Genomic DNA, 25,079 nt, shown 5'->3' on the forward strand with positions numbered 1-25,079 from the left:
CCAATTTATAGCTCTATCTTGATGTGGCCAAGTCTCAGATTCTCAACTCGTTTACAATACCTTTTTCAGATGATATTTGTGCCACAATGCTTGGAATTCCAGCCAAGGTGCACAGCCTGGTCTAAAATACCTAGAGCAAGTTCAAGGAATACTCGACCCACATTGTCCCTTGTTTGCCCTAAAACCTCGGAATTTGGGTTTGATTAGCGTAATTCGACTCAAAAAACCCTAGTTGACGTGTCCGTGTTTCATTGGTCAGTCGCTGTATTGTTTTGGTTTTGGTTGCTACCCATTTAAGGCCAGCCTGACCACCTAACTCGCGAGTTTCCCATGTGCTCAAATGGTCTTTTGAGTCCACTATCCGATCCTGCACCGCGAAGGCAACGCGTTAATATTGTCCACTTTATCACCTTTTCCACGTTCAAAGACGTAAACGAGTGCCTCACTCTCATGCTCTGGGCATCTTGGGTCTTGCCTGCTCCACTTCCATTTCCCTTTTCGAATGACAAATTCGATCTTTCGAAGTTGATTGGGGCATCGGTTTTCCAGCGACAGACAATTCGACGATGGAGGTTTTTGGCTGCATACCGAAGAGAACTGCACTGTCTTATTCTTGTCAATTCGATTTTCGAGGACTTCCCAAGTTCGGGTTCCCAACAGGACGGTATCCCAATTCTAGATTTCGGTTCAGGGCCGTCAGCAGCTCATCCGGAAACAGGTGGAAGTTAAACGATATCAACCCAGGTTGGATACTCTCTCCTTTTGGCTTGTAAGTTTGTAGCTTTACTGGAAATGCTTGCGTGACTTTTTTATGTGATTTTATTTCTCTATAGCGAAAGAATACATGTTAATAAATACCCTTGTGAACGTTTTGGTATGTTTTGTTCTTGGTTGTTCAAGAAGCTACTCCTTCCGTTAGTTATAAAATAATGGTACGTTGTCGTAAACTCGAATTTTTCATTGTACCTGAATCAATTTTAGATTTGTAGTTTTCCTTTCTGTGCTTCCATGCGATTGTGCTAATATTACTTACGAGACATGTAAAAGTGATAAACTAGATGTCAGCATGCTTCTTTTATAGAGGAAATCTGTTATTGTGAAATAGATGTATCGGTTGCTTACGTTGGCACCTCATTCATTACCGAGTGAAGAAGTAGAGTGGAGAATTCAAACCAAAAAAGCTTAGAACCACTGAATAGCATTTAATTTTTTTTATGTGGTATAATAAGTCAGAGAGTAAAGAGTCCACTTCTTGAACGCTGGAGAGATTTTATATTTCTAAATTGAATAACCTATTCAATTTTTATGAACAGTGATTGCGACCAAAATAATAAAATTTGGATTTTCACAAACTAAATTTAAAGGTTCTAGGGTTGCACCTGCATCCAAAGTCTGGAAGTTCTAAAGGAACGAGCCTTTCATCAATGAACTTCAACCTATTGTCCACCCAATGTGATTACCTGGGTTTCGTCTCACCTCTTCCAATATTCTGCAGTTTGATTGGACCAAGCCTTCGTCTTTGTTTGGATACTGGGGATCACTTAGAATAGATTCCTTCTGTTATTGTCTAAAGGCTCTGCTAGTATTCTATTGTCTAAAACTGTTTCTGCCCGCCTGTATTCTTTTTTTTCCTATAGGCAAAATCTTCCCCATTATAAGAAGATTTTTTTTATAAATAAAACAAAATAAAATAAAACTGGGTTGTTGCGGACTGAAAACTGCACCAGCTCATATTTAACCCTAAATCCTTAGCCAGATAGCAGTAGATGGTGCGCTAGGAGGCAATAGCTCACATAGAACTTTTGCGTATTGCATGACATGAATCCTAAGGATAGCCAGTGCCAAGACTGTCAGGAAACACTGAGAAGAAGATAGAGTAGTAATAGTAAGTTACAGGCAGAAGATCTGTGTAAATGCATGCATAATAGTTTTCTGTTGGTGACATTACCATATGAAGGTGAGGCTTTAGAAAGGACCTTCTGTATGTAGTAATGCACAAAGAATTCGTCATTCTCTTTATTGAGAAGAAACTGGTCCCTTGTTTTAGAGAACACCAGCCTTTGCATTTTATAGAACAAATTGAAACTTCTATTCACTTGGACACTGTGGTCATTGGATGTGGTAGTCAAATTGTTGGGTAACTTGTGGAAACACTGTCAGATTACCTGATAGAAGGCCTAGCAAGGAGGAAGTTCTTGCTTCTGTAAGGCAGGGCTGCAGTTTTTGGATGACTGAAAAGGATTTTTGGAGGAAAGTTAAGTTGGTCCATTTTCAACCCGAATTGAACGGCCATTTGGGAGGCCAGTTGTCTAAACTTATAAACCAACAAAATCTGATCCATTTTCAGATGTGGAACTTTTACCCACATTAACACCCCTCCCTTGTCCATGCCTGATAGAATAGATTGGCAGATGGGCCTGCGACATGGACTAAATGGATGAAGCACAGAACATGTACACAAATGGGCTTGGACTTAAACTAGCTATAATGCAAAGTTAAGTTAGGCCTAGTTCTATCCCAAAATGATTACCCATGTACTAGGTTTATTGGCCAACCTTGTAACTGTTAAGTTGGGTCTAAGGCCCATCCTAAAATGACGAGCTATTGCTCGATACTCAGCCTCTGCACTGGACTTAGCCACAACTGCCTGTTTCTTACTTTTCCAACTTATCAGGTTGCCTCCAACAAAACAACAGTAGCCTGATGTAGAATGTCTATCCATCTTACACCTAGCATAATCGACATCAGAATACCCAAGTACATCAATTTTCCCATTATGAGTATACAGAAGACCTTTTCCGGGTGCACCCTTCAAGTACTTCAAAATCCTCTGAGCAGCTTCTAAATGGACTTTTTGAGGATTTTTCATAAATTGGCTCACAACTCCCAAAACAAATGAAATATCCGGCCTGGTAACTGTAGCATAGATCAGTTTACCTACTAACTGTCGATATTGAGTTTTATCCTTGAATGTAGGACCCTGGGTGTCATGTAGACTATGATTAACTTCCATGGGGGTGTCTATAGGTTTAGCACCTAATAAACCATACTCCTGTAACATATCCAATATCTATTTTCTCTGAGAAAGAACAATACCTCGCTTGCTATGAGCGACTTCAATGCCAAGGAAGTACTTGAGAGAGCCCAAATCCTTTGTCTGAAAATGTGTGAACAGATATTGTTTAACTTCTGTAATACCATCAAGATCATCACCAGATAACACAATGTCATCTACATAGACAACCAAAACCGCCATACCAGTTTTCCTTGTAAGTAGGGATCACAATGACTCCTATAGAACCCAAATTGTAGTACCACATAACTAAACTTTTCAAACCAGGCCCGTGGACTCTGTTTAAGTCCATAATTAGCCTTCTGCAGCTTACACACCTTTTCTGTCTCCCCCTGAGCAACATACCCAGGAGGTTGCTCCATATACACTTCCTAATGTAGATCACCATAAAAAAAAGGCATTCTTCACATCTAGTTGAAAGAGAGGCCAACCCTTATTAACAGCCACAGATATTAAGATACGTACCGTAGTAAGTCGGGCCACAGGAGAGAATATCTCAAAGACATTAACTCCAAAAGTCTGTGTATACCCTTTCGCTACCAGTCGAGCTTTGTACTGTTCAATAGAGCCATCAACATTATATTTGATAGTATAAACCCAACGACACCCCACAATAGCAGCTTCTGAAAGTGGATCACATAGATTCCATGTTCCCCGAGACACCAAAGCACTCATCTCATCATCCATAGCTTGTTTCCATTCTGGAGAGCACAAGGCTTCCTGCACCGAACGAGGTATATGGGAAGTAGACAATGACATAGAAAGGACTTGAAGGATGGGGACAAAAAATCAAGTGACACATATTTGGATATCGGATGAGAAGTACAAGATCGTTTACCTTTTCGTAGATTAATAGGCAGGTCCAAATCCGAGACAACAGGATCTGCAGGCAATGAGGAAACTGGTGGATCATGAGGAGAGAGCTCTGTAGAGGTAACTGCTGGAGGCACTGCAGGAGTACGAGAGCGACGACTGTAAACACAAAGAGGCAATGAAGAACTCGATGATGCTGGTATATCCAAAACTGCAATAGGAATAGGACAGTCTGAAGGAGATTCAGGTGATACAGGAAGCTCAGTAGATGATGAAAAATATGGAGTATGTTAAAAAAAGGTCACATCGGCTGACACATATGTTTTCCGTCGAACAGGATCGTAACATTTGTACCCTTTTTGTTTACGAGAATATCCCAAAAAAACACATTTGACAGACCTAGGTGACAACTTATCGACCGAAGTTCCAAGCATATGAACAAAACAGGTACATCCAAAAATACGAGGAACCACACCAAAAAATTTACAATTGGGTTTTAAAACCTGAAGTGGAACTTGACCACTCAAAACAGTTGAGGGCATACGATTAACCAAGTAGCAAGAAGTTAAAACTTCATCTCTCCAAAATGATTTAGGAACATTCATATGCAATAATAGTGTCCTTGTAACCTCAAGGAGATGTCTATTTTTACGTTCAGCCACCCCATTTTGTTGTAGTGTATAAGGGCAAGATGTTTGATGGGTAATATCATGAGACTCACAAAATACTGAAAATTTATGGTTAAGATATTCCAAACCATTGTCAGTACGAAGTACATGAACACATGCACCAAATTGATTTTTTATTTCATTGAAAAAATTGAGGAATACATCAAATACTTCGGACTTCTCCCGTAGGAGATACACCCACGTGACTATAAAATCATCAATGAATGACACAAAATACTTAAAACCAAATGGGCTAGGAACCCGACATGGACCCCATACATCAGAGTGGACTAATTCACAATCAAACGAAATATTGGCCGGCAGAGAAGGAAAAGACTGACGCAACTTAGCTGGTGAGGGATGTCCCAAGCGCAGATGCCACAAGTAAGAAGAATCTGTAGTAGTGAGAGCTACAGCTTGAGAAATGGATACACATCCAGCATGTAGAGCCTTCCCTTTTCATGTCTTGAACCAATCGTCTTCTTCGTTTGCAAGTCCTGGAAAACACAAGAAGTAGGATAAAAGGTTACTGAGCAGTTTAAGGATTTAGTTATATGACTCACAGACAAGAGATTAACTGGAAACTTTGGTACAAATAAAACAAAATCTAAGGATATTTGTGGAGTAGTGCGAACTATACCCTTCCCCTGAATGGGAGAGGTGGACCCATCAGCTAAAGTAACTTGACGATATGAATGAGATAGACTAATGAACTGAAATAGAGAGGGCATACCTAACATGTGTGTAGAGGCTCCAGAATCAATTATGAGCTTATGTGGATTAAGTCTGTGCTTCTTGAGTTTGGTTTTATGTTACCTGACCCTATGGTTATGAATTATGATAACCATGCAGCCATTTTTATTGCCAGCAACCCTGTATTCCATGAGAGAACGAAACATATAGAGGTTGATTGCCACTTCATTAGAGATGCAGTTATGCAGGGGAAGGTGGTAACTCCTTATGTAAAGTCTTCAGACCAGTTGGGAGATATATTTACCAAACCTTTGGGGAGACGTGAACATGTATCCTTTAGTGACAAGCTGGGATTGTTTGATATCTACTCTCCAGCTTGAGGGGGAGTGTTAAAATACAAGTTCAAGGGTATTTTGGTCATTTATTATATTTTCAATATTACATTTTTCTCTTATAGTATGGCTATTAGATAGAGAATGTCTTATTTTATCTCTAGTTAAATTTTCATTCAATTTAGACATGTATTTTAGGAGATATGTAATTTTGAGTATTGAGGGTCTTGGACCCAACTTAACAGTAACCAACAGCGTCCCAAACTATTTTCAAATGTGAGATGTTTTACCCACACTAACAAAGAAGAAGAATAGACACTGGGCATGAAATGTTGTTTCTATTACAAGTTTATGCCTTTTAATTTCCTAGATGATTTCTTAATTACTTAATCAATTACATTTTCTATGTTACAGATGATCGTTTTCATCAAAGTGAGTGAGACTAAGGCTAGTTTATGGAATGAAACATCAGGCATCTATGAAATACAAAAAATACTATGTAACATATAGTGAAAACTAATCTTTGGTTTGGAGTGAAAGAATCAATCACTAAAAGCTAACAATTGATAAATTAGGTGGAATTATGGGGTGTGGTGTGCATGTAATCAACATTTAAAAAAAAGAAATGGGAAAAGTCTCATTCAAAAAAAGGGGGGAAAAGAAGAGAACTGTTTTATGGTGGAAGAACTTTTCTAAGGAAGAATCATGATGGTGCTTATGTTTGATCCATCATCGTGGAGAATAGGACCTGCTGAAATTAAGCCATGATTTTCTGCTGTCTGTCTCACTTCTATGTTTGAATTTCTGTTTCTTGATGGGCTAAACTGATAGTTAATGATATTTTTACCTTTTTCATAAAGGAACAGTGATTTTTTGCTTCAAATTGTCTTTCGGGTGACTATGACTTGTTGATTTTGTTTGCTGTGTATATTTTCTCTGTATTGATGAGCAGATTTGAGGAAGATAATGTATGTGATTTCTGTTAGACTTATTTGTGATGGTTATTCCTTATTGGCAGATGTGGTTCATGAAAGACTAAGCTCATGGCTTCTCAAGACCCAAAACTTTTTGAATGAAGTTACTGCTCCCTTAGCAAAAACAGGGCAAGGACGAAAATCTGAATATGAAAAAGCAATTGATAATTCTGATATTGAAGAAATCTTTATGGTTGAGCAGACTGTTCACAGTACCACGCCAAGGGGAAATCTTTCTTTAGCTGCTGTTGTTTCAATTGAGCAATTTAGTAGGTAAAGAAACTTATCTAGCTTCATAGTTAACTTTTGAGATAAATGGTATTATGAACCTTTTGGAAGTTTTTACAAGTCATATGGACCCTTGTCTTTATATCTGACAAGATATGTGTCCTAATAAGATAATAAGATCTTTTTATAAAAAATAAGAGAATGAGATCTGGAACTAATCAAATTCAAAAATGTTTGATGTTCTTTCATACTTTATGTGTCTAAATATCGAAATTCACTCAAAGGAGCTTAACTATTGTTAGTGAGAATAATCTCACATAGGTTAATGTTAAAAAGAAAATCTTGTGGTTGTTAGTTGGGGATAAGTCTTCCAACTTTGGTTAGTTATTTTGGGATGAACCTTGGACCCAAATTTAATGTGGTATCAGTTCAAGACATCTATTCAATTGGGTATAGTTTGTACTCTGTTTAGTTTGTGCCTTTTTATTTTGTCCTCCAGTTCATTGTCTATTTTTTAGCTTGGACATAAAGGGTAGTGTGTATGGGAGTAATCCCACATAGGTTGATGTAAATAATAATCTCAGTAATTATTAGTAGGGAAAAGTCTCCTAACCCCGGTTAGTCATTTTGAGATGGAGCTAGACCTAACTTTGACACGTTTAACTAAAGGACCTAGGATGAGCCTCTTATTCACATTCGAACCTCCTTTAATGAGTTGATGGGTGTAAATATATTTTATGGGCTTTGTTGCTAAAACTAGATAGGTCCACTGAATGGTTTATATTATAAGCTAATCAAACTACCAATCAGACAATGAAAAGATTGTTTTTTGTTTTAGACTTGCTGTGTTCTAAGCTATAAAGTAGGAAACGCGTACTCATACTTATATTGAATAGCATATTGTACATGTCTTGAATAGCAGTTATTGTTTATTTTTAGACTCATACTTGAGAATCCTAGATTACATACGATCTTTGAATGGATTATGAGACTTAATTTTTCTATCTTGCATGAGACACAGGTTGAATGGGTTAACAGGGAGAAAAATGCAGAAAATATTTGAAGCACTAGCTCCTGAAACTGTTCGAAGTGATGCTCAAAACTTAGTGGAGTATTGCTGCTTTAGGTACTTGTCGAGGGATAGTTCTGATATTCATCCTAGCTTGAAGGTTTGTGGAGTCTTAACCTTGTCCCTTTTTTCAGTTTAGTATAGGAAAAAAGATAGAAAGAGAGAAACACTTTGTTAAAAAGTGCCATTTGGAATAAGGAAATAAAATGATCAGTGACACTTTGCTTATGTCAGAATTTGGCATCATTTTCCTTTTCCTTTTCTAAGGCGTCATTGGCAACATGGCCTACTCTTGTATGTCAAAGATTGGATGGTACTTTTCTCTGGTGTTTAGTTTGGATTGGTCCAGTATAAAATTAGCCAATCTTTCTATCCTTCCTAGACTTTAATGGCTTATATATGCTCAGTTTCATCATACAGATAGCATATCCTATTTAGGAGAATGGATGAGGAGTGCTAATTTGTCCTTCAGAGAGGCTTTTGATGTAGCCTAAAATATCATTACTCTGGTCTTCATTTCAGTTCTTTCTCAAATATTTTGTTTAAAGAAATGGAATCCTTTTCGGGTACTGTTTTCTATGATTTTCTCTCCAATTTTTCGTTTCTTCTTTAGCTCATTCATTTAGATTGTTACTTTATGAAGGACTGGTATTGCACATCTTGATGGGAACAGTTAGCTTTGGTGATTTTCAGGAACCTGCGTTTCAAAGACTTATTTTTATAACCATGCTTGCTTGGGAGCATCCTTACAGCACCGATAGTGATTCTACTGAGCATTCTTCTGTTCAGGTTTGCTTCTTGACCAGGCACCTGCAACTCAGATGCTTATTTTATAAAAGACTTAGAATTAAACTACCCATTAAATGCTTATATGTCTGGACCTATTTTTTTTATTGTAACAGGAACTCTCAATTTCTAAACTTCTTTTTGGGTGCTATCCTACTTCATAGCTCACATATTTGCACTCTATTGCACCTGTCCAACTAGGTTATTTACTTGTTGTTTTATTTGAATTCGTATGTTGCCTCAGTTCATTCACTGAAGATACCTTCCATTCCAGTTGGTTATTTTTCACAAAAAGCATATATGAGATAACTGACCTCAACTTCATCAACTATGGGTTTCATTAAAAATCATGATTACCTCAACTTATCAGAGGCGTCGTAGAAGCCCTGCTTCTATTCCCCCTCTTGGGGACTCTTTTGGGGTTAACCATGGTCGGCATGATCAGGCCTTGGTCACTTCCCCCCCATTCCCACGGAGGACAACTTAGAGCAAACTGCAGCCACTCTCCAGTCGGAGCGGCACTAATATGATGATGATACCTGGCAGCAGATTATGAACCTTGCTAGACTCATGGGAGTAGTTTGCAAAGGCTATTTGCCCGGTGATGGTGACCCAGGAGTCCACAAACGAACCTAGAAATGATTGTTCTATCCTGGAATGTTCGAGAAGTTGACTCGCCCAGAAAGCGCGCCGTTATTAGCAAAGTGCTCGAATCCTACAAGGCCTCGATTGTGATCCTTCAAGAGACGATGTGTCAATGCATGACTAACTCCATTACGCGGGAATTGTGGTCTTGCCCTACCTTGGAGTCGTGTACTATTGATGCGGTGGGTCATTTCGGTGGTCTAATGGTTCTCTGGAACTCTTGCCTAGTCGACCTCACGGATCTTTGCCTTGGTCAATTTCGATTGGTTTGAAATTCCGTGACTGCTGCCTTGGTTGCACTTGGGGGCTTTCCGGGGTATATGGACCCACTAGATACCGACATTGTAGATCTTTTTGGGAGGAGTTTCATAATCTTCTTCAACTATGGTCGCTGCCTTGGCTCATTGCGGGCAATTTCAATGCGATCGGATTTTGCAATGATAAATCCCTTCCTGCCACTTCTATTTCCACTTCCATGAGAAGTTTTGCCGACTTTATAGGGGGTGCAGAGCGAGTTGAGATTGCTCTATCTGGAAAGACATTTACTTGGTCGAATGGGCAGAAACAAGCTATTGTCTCCAAGTTGGACAAATTTCTTGTGAGTAGCGATTGATTCTAGATCTATGAAGATGCTTCGGGCAGGGTTCTCAACCGGGTGGGATCTGATCACTGGCCGATTCTCCTTTCTACATCTTTTGGTAGATGGGGTCCTACCCCCTTTTGCTTTGAGAACTCTTGGTTACCTAAGGCGGATTTTGATCACCTCCTTGCTGATCGGTGGTCCGAGTTTACTGATGGTCATCGTGCGGAATGGGACCTCCCTCATAAACTTAAGCTTCTCAAAGGTAAGCTGAAGTCTTGGGCCTCCAACCTGAAGTCCTCCCTTGGTGCCGAGAAAATCTCTCTCACTTCCCAGATTGATGTCCTTGACCAAGCTGAAGAACAAAGGTACCTATCCAATTCTAAATTCTCTTCTCGTGCCGCTCTTCAGGCTCGTCTTTTTACTCTTCTCCCCTCGGAGAAAGTGAGATGGAAGCAACACACCTGCTTCAGATGGCTGAAAGAGGGAGATGCCAATACCAAATTTTTTCATGTTGTCGCCTCGGCGAGGCGGAAGACTAACTTCGGACAAATCCTCCTTTACTGATTCTTTGATCAAGTTTTATGCAGATCTTTATTCAGAGGAGTGCCCTCATCGTCCTAAGCTCCAACACCTCAACTTTGCCAAAATCTCCAATGCTGCCGCCTCCCTGATTGAGCTCCCTTTCTCTGAGGTGGAAATTGAGAAGGTTGTTCTTGGTATGATCTGTGATTGTGCACCTGGTCCAGACGGGTTTAATGGAGATTTCTATCATAGAGCTTGACCCTGTATTAAGCAGGACGTACCAATATGGTTTGAGGTTTTCACAAGAATGGCATCGCCTTCAGAATTATGGGGGCTTCTTTTATTGCCTTAGTCCCAAAGAAAGACAATGTTGAACAACCAGGTGATTTTCGGCCCATAAGCCTCATCTCCAGCTCTTACAAAATTATTGCTCGACTCCTTGCTCGGCGATTGAAGCCCCTCCTTCCCTTGGTCATCTACAATGGTCAAGGTGCTTTCCTAAGGGGGTGGAACATCCTTGACTCTTCCATGGCGGCTCACAAGCTCTTCGACCATTTCTCCCACTCTAGTAGCCCTCGGTTGGCCTTGAAGCTTGATCTTGAGAAGGCATTCGACAGGGTTAACTAGGATCTTTTAGATGACCTGCTAGGTCAAATGGGCTTTGGTGACCGTTGGAGGGGTTGGATTAGATAATGAGTCTCATCGGCCTCTTTCTCCCTCCTTCTCAATGGGACTGCTTGTGGCTTTTTTAAGGGCTCTAGGGGTATTCAGCAAGGGGATCCGCTTCTCCTATTCAATATTGTGGTTGAGCTTCTATCGGCCATGACTTATTGAGCTAGAGAGGTTGGTTGGCTTGGACTGATTAGCAGTTGTGAGGCTTTTGACATTCCCCTTCTCCAATATGTGGATGATACCTTACTGTTCGGGGTCGGATCCTTGGACTATATTGTGAAGATCAAGGCTTTATTGGGGCTTTTTGAGATTGTATCGGGGCAGAAAGTCAATTGGCAGAAAACATCTTTGGTGGGGTTTAACATCAACACAGATGAACTCCAATCCATGGATTTCTTGGGCTGTTCTATATCTACCCTCCCCACCACATACCTCTGTCTCCCTCTTTTTACATCCCGCATCAGCAAGGACTTATGGAACCTAATTATTGAGAGATTGGATCACCGATTGGCTACCTGGAGGGGTCGTTTTCTATCCAAAGCTGGGAGGCTTACTCTACTCAAATCTTGTTTGGCTCGGATATCAAACTATTTCCTCTCGTTCATGCATTACCTGGCCATGATTTGTAATCAGATTGATGGCATGATGAGAAGATTCCTTTGACGAGGCACCTCTTCCGAGTTGAAGTACCATCTAGTGAGATGGTTAGATGTATGTATTCCCAAATCTAGGGGAGGTCTGGGTATTAGGCTCTCCAAGGACATGAACATGGCCCTCCTCCTTAAGTGGATTCGGAAATTCAACACTGCTGGCAATAATCTATGGAAACCTATGGTGGCATCCAAGCTTAATCGGCATGAGATCTGGTGGACCTCGGGAGGGAGGAGAGCTTCTCTATCTCCTATTTGGAGAGCTATCTTTCCACTCCCATTGTTTCACTCAGGCATTCGTTTTCATGTTGGAAATGGACGCTCGATCCGCTTTTGGGAAGACTGGTGGGTTAGCTTTGGGCATCTAAAGGGCTCATTTGGTAGTATTTGGCGGGCCTCCACACAATGCGATATGTCAGTTGCGGATGCCTGTAGGCTGGATAGTTTGGATCTCCAATTACGTAGAGGATTGGATGACGTGGATGCCCTGCTTGCTGCTCGGCTCCTTGAGGTGATCTCTGACTCTAGGCCTCGTGACCCTGTGGAAGATTCGATGATTTGGTGGTAGGAGGCGAGTGGTACTTTCTCGGTCTCTTCCGCCTACACCCTCATCAAGGGTTGGACTTCAGTTACCCCTAAGTACAAGGTTGAATTTATTTGGCGTTTCTCCGCTCCCTCGAAGATCAAACTCTTCCTTTGGAGTGCCGGGCTCAACAAAATTCTCACTGCTGTCAACCTTCATCGTCATGGCAATCTCACTATTTGCACCTCTTGCCCCCTTTGTGGCTTGGAGGAGGAGATCTCTCGGCACCTATTTGCTACCTGCTTGTATTATTGGTCTATTTGGATGAGCATCCTTAGCCGGTTCGATGTCCAGCTTTGCCTGCCAGAGGACATTCTTGCGATTGGGAGACTACTCCTTGGGATCTTCCTCCCTAAATTGGGGAGATTGATCATCTCTGCATGGGTTGCTTCTCTTGGGGCATCTGGATTGAGTGCAACAACAGGCGTTTTAACGCCAAACATCTTCCTCGATTACTGGCCACATATATGCTTGGCTCCACTCCAAGAAGGAGTTCTCGGCTCTCTCTCAACTAAAATTGGAGCACCCTTGTCCAATTAGGAGTTCCGTTGAAGCCTCCAAAATTGCAGGAATGGCGTCCCCCTGATGCGAGCTACATCAAGATGAATTTTGATGGCAGCTCCCTCGGCAACCCTAGTGTGGCTGGCTATGGTGGGGCCTTCCATGACTCGGCCGGTACCCAGCTTTTGTCCTATTCCAGTCCTATGGGCATAGCAGACTCCATTGTTGCTGAGCTTTAGGCCCTCCTCAGAGGCCTCTTCATCTTTCGTGAGCATTTCTCTGGGCTGCTTCATATTGAGGGAGATTTCGCGGTGATCATCGGATGGTTCTCCTCTCCCTCTCCCCCACCATAGTGTCACTGGGATGTTTACCATTCCATTTTGGACATTCTCCCCTTTATTACCTGTATTTGGTCCCATGTTCCCTGTTTTGCAAATTCTGTTGCAGACGGTTATGCTAAGCAGGGGGTCTCCCTCCATGCTCCTCTTGTGAGGAGGAGGCCTGCTTAATCTTGTTTTGTTTTGTTTTGTTTTAATGAAATCATCACTTTCTCAAAAAAAAATAATTAAAAATCATGATTACAGTTTAGTATAGCAATGTGCAGTTAATAAAGGGTTTTAATATAGTGAAAAATTATAATATAGATATATAGATATATATTCAGTTTTCTTGGAATTTGTAATTTCATCATTGTCATGAAATACTTAATCAATGACAAAAGAAGAAAAAAGTTTCTGCTATCACTCTAATTTGGAATAGATCTTTCCAAAGGGAAAAAAGAGTTGGAATGGATTATGATTATTTATAGTTGTTACCAAAAAATGCTCTAGTTTTTTGGATATCTTGTTACTTCTGTGAGGGTCTTTGACAAATTATCTGGCATTACACCTACATATATGCATATTTAGATGCCTAGGGAGAAGAAAAAGAATCTTCTGTGTTTTAATTCACTTTTAGATTGTCATTTTTGTAAAATTTATAATACTATGCTATTCACTTTGCCCATAAAAGGTGCTTTCTGGATAAATCTTCTGAAGTGGAGTATTTCCTCTTGTGCATTGAAGAGCAAGCTTGTTGGTGAAGTGGCTTTCTTTCGTTTTGCTTCGGCTGTTTCTGGAGTTGCTGACAGATCAACCGCCCATAATCTTTTCAAGGCTCTTGTTGGAGAAGAAGCTGGACTGTCTTTGGGCTTGTGGACCACATATGTTACAGAACTTCTCAAGTTGGTATCCCTTTCATCATGATTATGCTGGGGACTATTATGTTGATTCTGGATCCTTTCTGCTTATTATCATATCGTCTGTCAAGTTGATAAAACAACATAGGAAGATCTGCTAAAAAAGTCTGGTTTCATCTTCCCATTTAGAATTTTAGTGATAAATTGTCTTATTTTATCTGTTAGAAATTGAAGTGCAATCTACATAGGCATGTTGAGAACGTACCATATGTGGTGTAACTGTCTTGTGAATGAAGGTTTAAGTGTTTAGCCCGTTGTACTTGTCTGAATTGTTGACTATGCCTACAAATATTCGAACCCTATACTTTTGTTCAGAGGAAGTGTCATATACCTGTTATCAAAAGAAGTGTCATGTACCTCTTTGAAGACTGAAAAACAACAATGTCTAGAATAAGCACCTTAAGTTTCAAGATTTAATCTGGCAGCATATTCTTATCATATCAACAATCGTTTGGATCAACATACTGCATAGAGCATTCGTTTCTCATGCATTTAATGGGCTATCAAAGATGAATAGGATGGTCTATTTGCATCAGTTGACTCATTTTGATGCCCAGATTTAGTTCTTCATTCTCATATCCTGGTTTCCAGGAGACAACATTTGCCTTGGGAAATTATTTATATTGGATGCCTCCATTGTTTCCAAAGTTTCTAATGTTAGCATATTTGAGGTTATCATGGACAATATGTGTCACTACTGTATTATGTGCTACTGTTGCACTTATGCACTTCTTTTTTGCAGAGTACACGAGGGAAGGAAGTCTTACCAGAGCCTAGACAGTGCTCGACTTCAGGATGAGCAAATCCTATGTATAGGTTCAAGCAGGAAGCGACCAGTGCTAAAGTGGGAGAATAATATGGCGTGGCCAGGAAGACTTACTTTAACAGACAAAGCACTCTATTTTGAGGTATGTTTTTGTATTCTTTATGGATTGTACATTTGGAAAACTTTCTTGGAAAGCACTTGGGTCAAAAAGTGTGCTTCATTTTGAAAATCATGGGTGAGCTTGTAACTTCAAGTTCGATTTTCAGTTTCATATCAACCCTTCAGATTTCAGAATAATTTTGAATTCCTTGTACTGTTGGCTCCATGCTCTTTTAAATTCAACTTGCATATCATGTTTGCTGCTGTATTTTTTTCATTTTAAAATACCTTCGGCTGCAATCTTTATACTCAAATTCCATTTATCAGGCAGCTACTCTGACAGGTCACAGAGAACCGGTAAGATTAGATCTCACCCGACAAGGTTCACGAGTGGAAAAATCAAGAGTGGGACCCACGGGATTTGTGTTTTTTGATTCAGCTGTCTCTGTCTTATCTGGACCTGAGTAAGTTTATTAATTTTAACTTCATGAATATGTCTAACTAAATATGACATTTACTTACAATTCTTCTATAAGTTTCATCAATTGTTTATTCTTGATTGCTCATCCTTATCAAAGATTTAACTGCATAAGGTATCGACCTATTAATATATGTAGGTTCTGTTGTGCCTTTTGTCTTCAAAATTTTCACTGACAAGGAGCACAGATACAGCCTCTTGCTGAACAAAGTGTTGATGTTTGAGGCATAGTCATAGTGTTATTCAAAGAGGAAAAGAAAAAAGAATGCCGAAAGCACTGACACCAAAAGTTTTAAAGGAGAATTAGGAAAGGAAAATAGCAGTGGTTAAAAAAAACGATAGATTAGAGAAGTGAGAGGTGGAAAGAATCTGTCAAACTTATCTCTTGGCTTCTTATTTCGAAAGAAAAAAAAAAAAAAAACTTATCTCTTGGCTCCTGTTGACCTCTTTAAAGAGGCTTTGAAATTAGGTCTGCATGCAACAGAGAATCCAAAAATTAAGTTACATATCCTAACCAATATTAACTTACTATGTACCACTCGAGTTGGGTTGAACTTCTGCCTTTGGGTTCGCTTGGGTGACAGTGGCTTATGAAGGAAGTGGGGAGAGAACTTTTTAAGATATGAAAGCTGTAGTTCATATAATTACTTGAGCTGAAAGTATATCTTGAAATAGATTGCAAAACTTACACTGAATTGAGAACATCGTTCTGCATATTGTACTTGAATCAGTTAGTTTGCTTTAGTGATGGTTCCATTCATTGTATCCTGAGCAGGTCTAAGCCATGGGTATTGGAATTTGTTGACTTCAGTGGTGAAATGAGACGAGATCTGTGGCATTCTTTTATCAGTGAAATCATTTCTGTGTATGGTTTTATACGTGAATATGGACCCCATGATGATGATCCATCTCTACACCATGTATATGGTGCCAATAAAGGGAAAAAAAAAGCTATGACAAGTGCCTCAAACAGCATAGCACACCTACAATCGCTTCAGTATATTCAGAAGTTACCAGAGGATCCATCCAAACTTGTTCAGTTTACATATCTCAAAAATGTTCCTCATGGAGATATTGTGTGCCAAACACTTGCAGTAAATTTTTGGGGTGGACCATTGATTAGGAAGGTGGACTACCAAAGTAGTAAAGAGGACAGATCTTTTGAAGGTGGGCCTGCCACCGGACATGTGTTTGACATAGATGGCAGTGTATACCTAAATAAATGGATGAAATCTTTATCTTGGGCATCTAGTACATCGATTTCCTTTTGGAAAAACTCCACAATAAGACAAGGGGTGGTTTTGGGAAAAAATCTAGTTGTAGCTGATTCGAGTCTTTTGGAAAGAGCAGCACTAACATGCAAAGAGAAAAGCCAGATTGTAGAAAACACTCAAGCAACAATTGATGCTGCAATGATTGAAGGAATCCCCAGTAACATTGACCTTTTTAAGGTAGGTCCGTGTGGATATTTGGATGTTGAATTCAGAAAACATCAGTGGATGCTTCTTGCAGCCTTAAGAAACTCCCTGAATGAGTAACCATGATAAATGAACTATGGTCTATTATTTGTTTACATCTCCCTGTATGAAATGCATTTCTTTCCTTTGTCATGCAGGAGCTTATGCTACCATTTGTTGTGATGGCCCAGAATTTTGAAAAACTTAGATGCTGGCAGGAGCCGCATCTGACCATCTCTTTTCTTGTCTTTGCCTACACTATCATTTTCAGGTAAGAACTTCTGACTGTAGGATTCTATCATCGTGCGCTTGTTGCTCCACAGTTTGCTAGTTGATGCCTTTGATAAGTTAAGTTTTGAATTTTTAATAAAAAAATACTCATGCACTATCTGGAATTCTTAAAAACTGTCATTGATATAACAACATCACGTGTAGGATAAAATTTTAATTAAAGAATGAAAGAGGAAAATTACAACAGCTCAGGTCAGCCCAAAGGTTCGGCAAAGCCATGAAATAATCTAGTTGTAATGAACCTCAGAAACTCATTTGGTCACAATGGCAAAGGATGATATAATCTTGTTATGTAAAAGTTTGGTTTTTCTTCTATGCTTTTTTTAGTATGTTGAACACCATTAATAAAATTGCTGGTTAATGTTTGCAAGGTCATTTCTCTATGTTCACTAGGGTGAATGAAGATCGAATATGAACATGAGATCAGCTTGATTTTTCCATCATTCAGTGCTAGCGTAGAGTGAGAGACCTCCATGTTCCTCTGGTTTAGATGCAATACATTCTCTAATCTTGGAAATATGGTGTTCTGCCAACATGTATCTTTGTATCAGGTTACATATATCATATTTCTTTGTGATCAAGTGGATCCTTCCCCTTTTCTATAGTGTATCAAGTTCCTTTTCTGAGTCTCCATAATAATAGCTCATTGCTGTTTTTCAAAAATAAAAATAAAAAACCATTATATATATCATATATATATATATATATCAGGCTATGAAGTGTATGATATAAGATGTTTCACCTGATAAAGGCTAATACTTGGGGTGGCTGTATCAGCCATAGTATCAGATTTTCATGTATCCAAATATCTGATATGGAAAACCACGATTGGAATAACTAGAAACATGTGTTCATCATTACTCATATTAACTGTTGGGTTGACTGAACATCTGGAAAGGTAGGTATTTGACTCGAATGCTCAAGTTTAACATAAAAAAGCCCAACCCAAGTTTTTTGTACTAGTTTGTGGATCACTTAATAAAAAGATGTGGTGTTATTCTGACCACTCTCATGCGTGAGCTTTCTTTATGGTTCCACCATGTGGTTAATTTTGATTGGAAGTCCAACTACTGATGGTGGCCCATTTAACCTGCTCTAATGCCATGAATAAAGATATCTAATTTAAAAACTTAAAACATAAGAGTAGAGATGTCGAACCCAAGTTCTTATAGTAGGCTGTGAATCACTTTATAATCGATGTGGGATTACTCTCAATGCATGTTGTTTTTTTACATACTAATCTTGCATTCTGGCTTTTCTGTAGTAAAATCTTATTCATCTTGTCTAAAATGAGTTCTAGTACTCTTTATATTCTTAGGCTTTACTGTGACAACTTTCTGTAAGTGCTCCAATATTGGAGGTTTCTGCGGGTCTCACATCATATATAATTCTTGTCAGAAACTTGCTGTCCTACGTGCTCCCTTTGGCTCTATTATCTGCTGCAACTGCCTTGTTACTATTGAAAGGGCTCAAAGAACAAGGGCGACTGGGAAGATCCTTCGGTCGAGTTACCATCCGAGATCAACCCCAATCAAACACAATCCAAAAGATCATAGCCCTAAGAAAAGCGATGGATGATATGGAAAATTTTCTACAAAACCTGAATGTCAATCTTTTAAAAGCTCGAACAGTCATTCTTTCGGGACACCCTCAGGTACGCTTGTGGGATGATCAAGTCATTATCTGATGTATGTTCTTTTGGAAGAAATTATGGCAATAAAGGAAATGGAGGCTAAGAGAAACTAATTAGAAGGGAACCGCCACTTGATTAGGATTCTTTAGAAGCCTCATTTTATCAAAGTTTATTTGGATGTTTAACATTGAATTAACTTGAAATGGTCCACTATTTGGAAGAAGGATTCTACCAATCAACCTAACATTGTGCCTTCACCGAATTCTAGAGTAAAATCCATGAGCTTAATTTTGAATCCAGTTTTTTAAATACATGAATTGGCCATCGATGTCAACTTTCTTAGCATGTTAGTTCTTTATTTAAGCTCTATACTTCTCCGTGAAATTTCTAGATTCGTTGCCCTCAGATTTGTTTTTCAGTTCTTTTGGACCTAAGATCTGATTCTCATTTTGTTTTTTTTGTTTTGTTTTCCTGCTTGTGTTGAACTTTTCACAGATAACAGGCGAGGTTGCATTGGTTCTGTTTTGTGCTGCAACCACTCTACTAGTTGTCCCTTTCAGATACATTTTGGCCTTTCTTCTTCTTGATTTGTTCACAAGGGAGCTTGACTTCCGAAGGGAAATGGTGTCGAAGTTCACGAGTTTTCTTGAGGAGCGTTGGGCTACGGTGCCTGCAGCTCCTGTTGTGGTGTTACCATTTGGTAGTAATGAAGCAGAAATGGGAAATTCAACCGAAGTAAATAATGGGAAGCCCCAAATAGTACAAAAAAGTGACTTCAGTTCTCAGTAAAAATGTAAAAAGGAACTGTAGCTGTAAAATGTATAGAAAGCTAGAAAGCTAGAAAGCTAGAAACCGAATGTACAGGCATGTGTAATAATCAAATGTGAATATTGTTACATTTGTTTTCACGTCATTTTCATATTTGAAGTACCCACTATACATGGTCTAGATCATTGCTGAAGTTCCTGAAACGTCTTCCACTGGCACTGGCTTTCATTTCCCAAAACCCGTTTTGATTTTGAAGACTCAACACATGCTGCAAATTAATCATACTAACAAGATTAAGACCATAAGAAGGTTTTTGGATCCTCTCAGTAATTGAAGGGGATCCTTGCAACATAATCTTGTCAACCAAAACTGTAATGTTGGCCACTGAAGGTGAAGTTTATTTGTAAGAACCCAAAGACCTTGCCGCAAACCCAAAAGACTCAACATAATTTCGATTATTCATGTGGGGGTGATCCATCCCATCTCAGAGAGGGAAGGACAACGAAAAGCTTTTCAGTATTGGATTTGTACAGAGATGCAGTTCTGTTTACACTTATCTGCAGCAAAAATTGGCTTTTGACTTGCTCCTAAGAAAACTACAGAGAAACACCTCATGTGATCCCACATCCCAAAACCTTTCTCGCTAGTTTCCCAAAAGTTGTGACAGTAAGGAGAAAAAAAGGACCACACTTGATCATCGAGCAGTTTCTACTTCTCCAAAGCTATGAGCATCGCCTGAGTGTCTCTGTGCAAGAGTCGAATTGCCTAAGCCACGGACACATGAGCACTCTGGTAAAGGAAACTCGTAAATAGATTGCCGACGCTGCCTCCATGCAATTCCTTTCAAGTCACTTTCCATAAGCATTTTTCCCATCTGATCCTTGAAGCGCGTCCAACTATGACCATCAAACAATACAAGGTTAACCATGACTTGAAAGAATAAAATTAGTTACTGAATTACTAGACGAGGAAGTTGTTCAGCTTTTGCAACAAAGAAAAAGAAGGGACCTGATGGAGGTATTCTGTAAGAGGAATACTAGCTTGCGTTTATCAGGTTTGATTGTTTTTGCATGCCCATCATAGAGGTATCGTCTGTGACCCATTAAGAAATGAGGAAAATTGCCACCTTGCGTTGTCACGAACACTTCACTCTTCAGACAGACAGTATAATCTAAAGCTGCCAACCTTGAGAAGTAGCCCTGAATAGAACAAAGATTCTGTGTTAACTTCACTGAAACAGGCGACACTATCATCATAATCAGCAGATTCATGTGGCTCCTTGATGTGGCTTGCTTCATCACTGAATAAGCTCTACTTTTGATATATAGTGTAATGGTTAACATACATGGAGCATGGCAAGCACTATTCAATCAAAGTGATCAGAATAGCTTTTGTAAACAATGAGAATCATCTGCTTACTGCAAACAGAGGAACTCAGACCAAAGAACACTAATTTTTGTATTGGAAAAAATCGTAGTTTCAATCACATCAAGATGCAATCAAATAAAGAACTCAGTTCTCCATTCATTACACAGTTCCCCACCAGGCATGGGTAAGATACAACTTGACCATAGAGAGTTTTTCTATTGAGTGAAGCTACTTAAAAGTTACCAGACAATAAGGCTGAACTAATGAACTATGAAGTTAATCATATAACTGAGAAAGTATACTTGGCTTAATTTATAAATTATCTCAAAATCACAATATAGTATTAACCTATAATTATACCCTTAGTAAAGGGGTCCATCAAGACACAATTGGTTGATTGTGTGCAACATACCAGAACTATAACAATATAAACCATGAACCAGGTTCAACACATTAGACACACATAAGAGTATTGTATGACACGGGGCTATGGATTATGCTGATATCATGAGTGCATGTCTGAAGAAAACTTCTGCAGCACACATTGCAGACTTGAGTGTAATATCATTCCTCAAAAATCAAGAAAACAGAACAGATACCGTAAAAGAAGCAAGCTCCTCTGGAGTTGCAAGTGATTCTTTGGTCTGAAGAAGAGGAAACATTTGTCGTAAAGGAGCTAAATTTTTTTCCTCTCGGTATATCTTTCCTGATGCTAAATAGATTGGGGTGTTGTTGTTGAAACCCATACCCCTTAGCATCATCCCCACCTATGCTGACAAAAAAAAAAAAAAAAAGATAAACAGTTAATATTTCAATAATGCCCTTTGTCATGTTAAAAATATGCACAAAATAAAGGAAAAACATAAAAGTTTATAACAGAACTGAGATTGCTGTACACCTACCTCCAATGGTGTTAATGGGCATCTCCCACTAATCCGATTTAGGTCAGGCCTTATTGTACGGCCTTTACGCTTGAACTTCCCTCTCCACCCTCTTTCTCTTGCAAGCTCCATTTCTTTATTTTCTTCCATTCCACCATCATATTCACAACAAGAGAAGGCCACCATATCCTGAAGTTAACCACACAAATCAACTTGTGGAACTGTCAAAAGGCATTTTTATGCTCTTCTGTATAAGGCTAATCTCACACATATGCAAGAAAGCTCAGCAACAAATTAGAGGATCACATGGAAAAGAAGACATGATCCAATAGCCTCACCAATCATCTCATCCTGAGATTTCAATCAATGATGTCCTGAATACGATAGCAGTCCATTAAAGTAAGAACTTTTATCTGCCAATAAGTAAAACTTTTGGACCATAACACATCTCTTATAGGTGAGGAAGTAACACTTCTAAGAGTACTCCTCTCAACTGCTTATAAATTCTACACTGCTTGATGGACCAGAAAAAAAAAAAAGTTGTCCTTAGTACCTCTTCAAATCGAAGGTGGACAGAGACATATTTTCCACCAGTGGAAGAACTGTTCTGAACCATGCGAGTCACCAACTGTTCTGCAAGAACTGTAATGGGAACTGAAAACTTCAGTGCCTCATAATTGGTTAAGCATCTGAGGTATTGAATACTAGGTGGAACCTCCAATGCCAGCCTATTTGCAAAAGGGGCTATGCGGACTACCCTGGAATCCAGAGGAGATGGAAATACTTTAGTCGTTTATAGGCGAAAACAACATGAGAAGCATCTTATAGAACATATTCTAGATCTTGCTATTAAAAGTCTAACAAATATAGGGATTCATCAGAAATGGACGTGAAGGACAGCATCAATGTGCTGGTTTACGGATAAATGACCTACCCCTGTTCCTTCAAGACTGGGTAGACAGATGACATATAGTAACTAGCTGGGGCCCAAGCTTTTACTCTGAAATTTAGAATATTGCTGACATTGTGATCAAATTTTTCCAATAAAAACTCAGGTAGCTTCCTGACAATTCTCACATGTCCTTCAAGTACTCTGATAAAATGGTCCTCGTTGTATATATCTCCAAATTTACTGAAAATAGGACATACAAATTAAAACTTACTGACAGCTTCAAAAATTCTTCTAAAACGAGTCAACCAGAAGCATAAAAATTGTAAGTTCATTGAACTACATGATGCAAATAACACAGAGCAAGACAATCATAAAAAAGGAACTCCCACAGAAAGCTTTATCTGTCCATTCATACTTAAATAGATAGTTTCTCCTTTCTTTAACTCACCTTGGGTCCTTCCAGACACTGTTAAGCTGAAATTGGGGTATCACAAGTGTTGCATTCAAGAGCCCTGCCACCGCCACTGCATTGCAGATCTGCACATCATAATAAAACTTCTGAACCTTTCTGGTACAAAGATAAATTAGTAAGCACGGGATGATGCCACAGATTCTCTACTTAGTTCATCAACTAATTTTAAGAAAATCAAGAGATTGAGCATACCGATGATCGCTGCTGATTGAGACCACCATTAGCCTCAACAATTAGAAAAATAGTTGGAGCAGGTGCCTCTGATGTTAATAAAAGATTTTTTAGGTACACAGATAAAGCTTTTGAGAATCTATATTCCATTATTCATCTTAGAGATCAGAATAGAAACTGGAAGAACATAAATAGCTAGATAATAAAGGTAATTAAAAGTCCACACCAGTAGAAAGACAAAAGGAAAAACTGGGACCAATATACTAATATGCCGTACCTGAAAGTAGTTTGACTGCGGCATTCAAACAAGTCTTTTCCGTTTCTAGTCTCTTACTATTCCTCCATACCGTGGTCAACTACAATACATAGTGGCTTCAGGTTCAGTTATACTTCAGATTTGGTTACAAGAACGTCAAATATTTTAAGACTTTTGGGAAGACTAAGGAATAGAAGTTGAAATTAACTCATGAAAGACTGAAATTTGGGATTCTGAATGTGACAGAGAAGAATAAGACAGAACAGTTCTAAAGCATGAAAAAGACACCAAATCTACCAGCAAGTCACAATTGAGACAGCCAAGATGATACCTAATTATCCAAAGGGGCCTGAATCACAATGAAGGTCATAACACTATAATCTTTTCATCTGAGCAAATAGAAATATTAATAAACATTTATATCACAAAAGGTTCCTGTAGTTATAGAGCAACAAATACCAACTGAGAAGACAGTTTATAAAACCATAAAAACACTAGTCTGCCGAAGACAATTTTTTCTAGTAACCTCGAGAACTTGTAGAACTTGTCCATTTACTGAGAATGAAACATATCGAATAACTTGTTATCTACTGAGAACCTCTAGAACATGTCCAAATACGCAGAACCTCCAAAGAAAATGAAAGAATGAAAACAACACTAGCGTAACTTGTTGTTGATTTCTTGGAGCACAAATGCATAAGCAATTTCAAACAATTTATCCCTGTTCACACTTCACAGGCTTTGCAAGAGGACCAAGATCAGAAACTAACTATAGAATATCTATATTAACCCCACCCCGTCAGTCTGAATCGGCAGAATTTCAAGCCATATCAAAACCAAGATAAGCCAAAAGTAGAAGCACAGGATTTTTTAGAACGAAGTCACCTTACTGTCTCCAGAAGCAAAAATGCAATCAAAATTCAGAGCAGGTAACATAGAACTTAAAAAATGGAAAAGAGAAAGAAAGTAAAAGAAAAATGAACAAGCAGAACTTTTTTTATTTTTTTCAGAGCATGACAACAGATAACCGCAGATCAATCGAAGAAACCAACCTTAAGGACAGAGGAATTGCTTCTCTCAGACCGCATTTCCGGCCAGAGCTTCCTGAAGACGTAACCACTGCGGTACAAGGATCCGGGAAGGGGACGACTGCGCACAACAGAAACCGTCCCGACGAGCATAAGAAGGCCGAAGACGTAAAGAACAGGAAGAAGAAGAAAGAAACTGATATGCCGACGAAGAAAGAAGGCGATGAGGGAACCCGAGAAATAAGAGCCGCCGGATTTAGTCCTATAGAGCCGGCGAGAATGTGCCCGCGAGAGACGTCGCGGAGAAGGCGGCGGACTCAAGGGGGGAGAGATGACCTTCCCATCATTGACCGCAGCTTGCGTTTTCATAGCCACCATACTCAAAGAACATGCAACAGAGAAAGCTCCGCAAGAGAAACACCCAAAGAAAAAGTAAAAAGCAAAATGAGGAAACGCTCCAAAGCCAGAGAAAAGAAAGCAATAGAGTCGA

At 39.2% G+C, this 25,079-nt stretch overlaps 2 protein-coding genes across 2 annotated transcripts; one reads left to right on the forward strand and one right to left on the reverse strand.

Moving 5' to 3' along the window:
* Window positions 1-449: 449 nt before the first annotated feature.
* On the forward strand, window positions 450-19,680 carry LOC137955478 (uncharacterized). Its single transcript, XM_068802433.1, has 11 exons — window positions 450-744; window positions 6,598-6,826; window positions 7,803-7,950; window positions 8,544-8,639; window positions 13,857-14,014; window positions 14,772-14,937; window positions 15,222-15,358; window positions 16,148-16,823; window positions 16,988-17,100; window positions 18,519-18,774; window positions 19,249-19,680. The coding sequence occupies exons 1-11, from the start codon at window positions 567-569 to the stop codon at window positions 19,540-19,542; spliced, it is 2,451 nt and encodes an 816-aa protein (XP_068658534.1). The 5' UTR covers window positions 450-566; the 3' UTR covers window positions 19,543-19,680.
* A 278-nt stretch (window positions 19,681-19,958) lies between these two features.
* LOC137955479 (O-fucosyltransferase 10-like) lies at window positions 19,959-25,079 on the reverse strand. The gene is made up of 10 exons (XM_068802434.1): window positions 24,614-25,079; window positions 23,583-23,661; window positions 23,327-23,394; window positions 23,111-23,199; window positions 22,705-22,902; window positions 22,324-22,528; window positions 21,792-21,959; window positions 21,489-21,656; window positions 20,530-20,720; window positions 19,959-20,417 (listed from the first exon to the last, which is right to left on the reverse strand). The coding sequence occupies exons 1-10, from the start codon at window positions 24,965-24,967 to the stop codon at window positions 20,216-20,218; spliced, it is 1,722 nt and encodes a 573-aa protein (XP_068658535.1). The 5' UTR covers window positions 24,968-25,079; the 3' UTR covers window positions 19,959-20,215.

This window comes from Aristolochia californica, unplaced genomic scaffold, assembly GCF_029961685.1.
Source record: "Aristolochia californica isolate CCGP_79_NKW_82.1479 unplaced genomic scaffold, dmAriCali1.0.hap1 SCAF_2, whole genome shotgun sequence".
NCBI lineage: Eukaryota > Viridiplantae > Streptophyta > Magnoliopsida > Piperales > Aristolochiaceae > Aristolochia > Aristolochia californica.

Bases quoted from the DNA above. Each gene is read 5' to 3' on its own strand.
- LOC137955478 (XM_068802433.1), top strand. From the start codon at position 567: ATGGAGGTTTTTGGCTGCATACCGAAGAGAACTGCACTGTCTTATTCT. The intron at 6,827-7,802 runs GTAAAGAAACTT...CATGAGACACAG, and splicing joins TCAATTGAGCAATTTAGTAG to GTTGAATGGGTTAACAGGGA. The intron at 8,640-13,856 runs GTTTGCTTCTTG...TGTGCATTGAAG, and splicing joins CTGAGCATTCTTCTGTTCAG to AGCAAGCTTGTTGGTGAAGT.
- LOC137955479 (XM_068802434.1), bottom strand. From the start codon at position 24,967: ATGGTGGCTATGAAAACGCAAGCTGCGGTCAATGATGGGAAGGTCATC. The intron at 23,200-23,326 runs GTATGCTCAATC...TATGATGTGCAG, and splicing joins TCAATCAGCAGCGATCATCG to ATCTGCAATGCAGTGGCGGT. The intron at 20,418-20,529 runs GTCCCTTCTTTT...TGATGGTCATAG, and splicing joins TTACAGAATACCTCCATCAG to TTGGACGCGCTTCAAGGATC.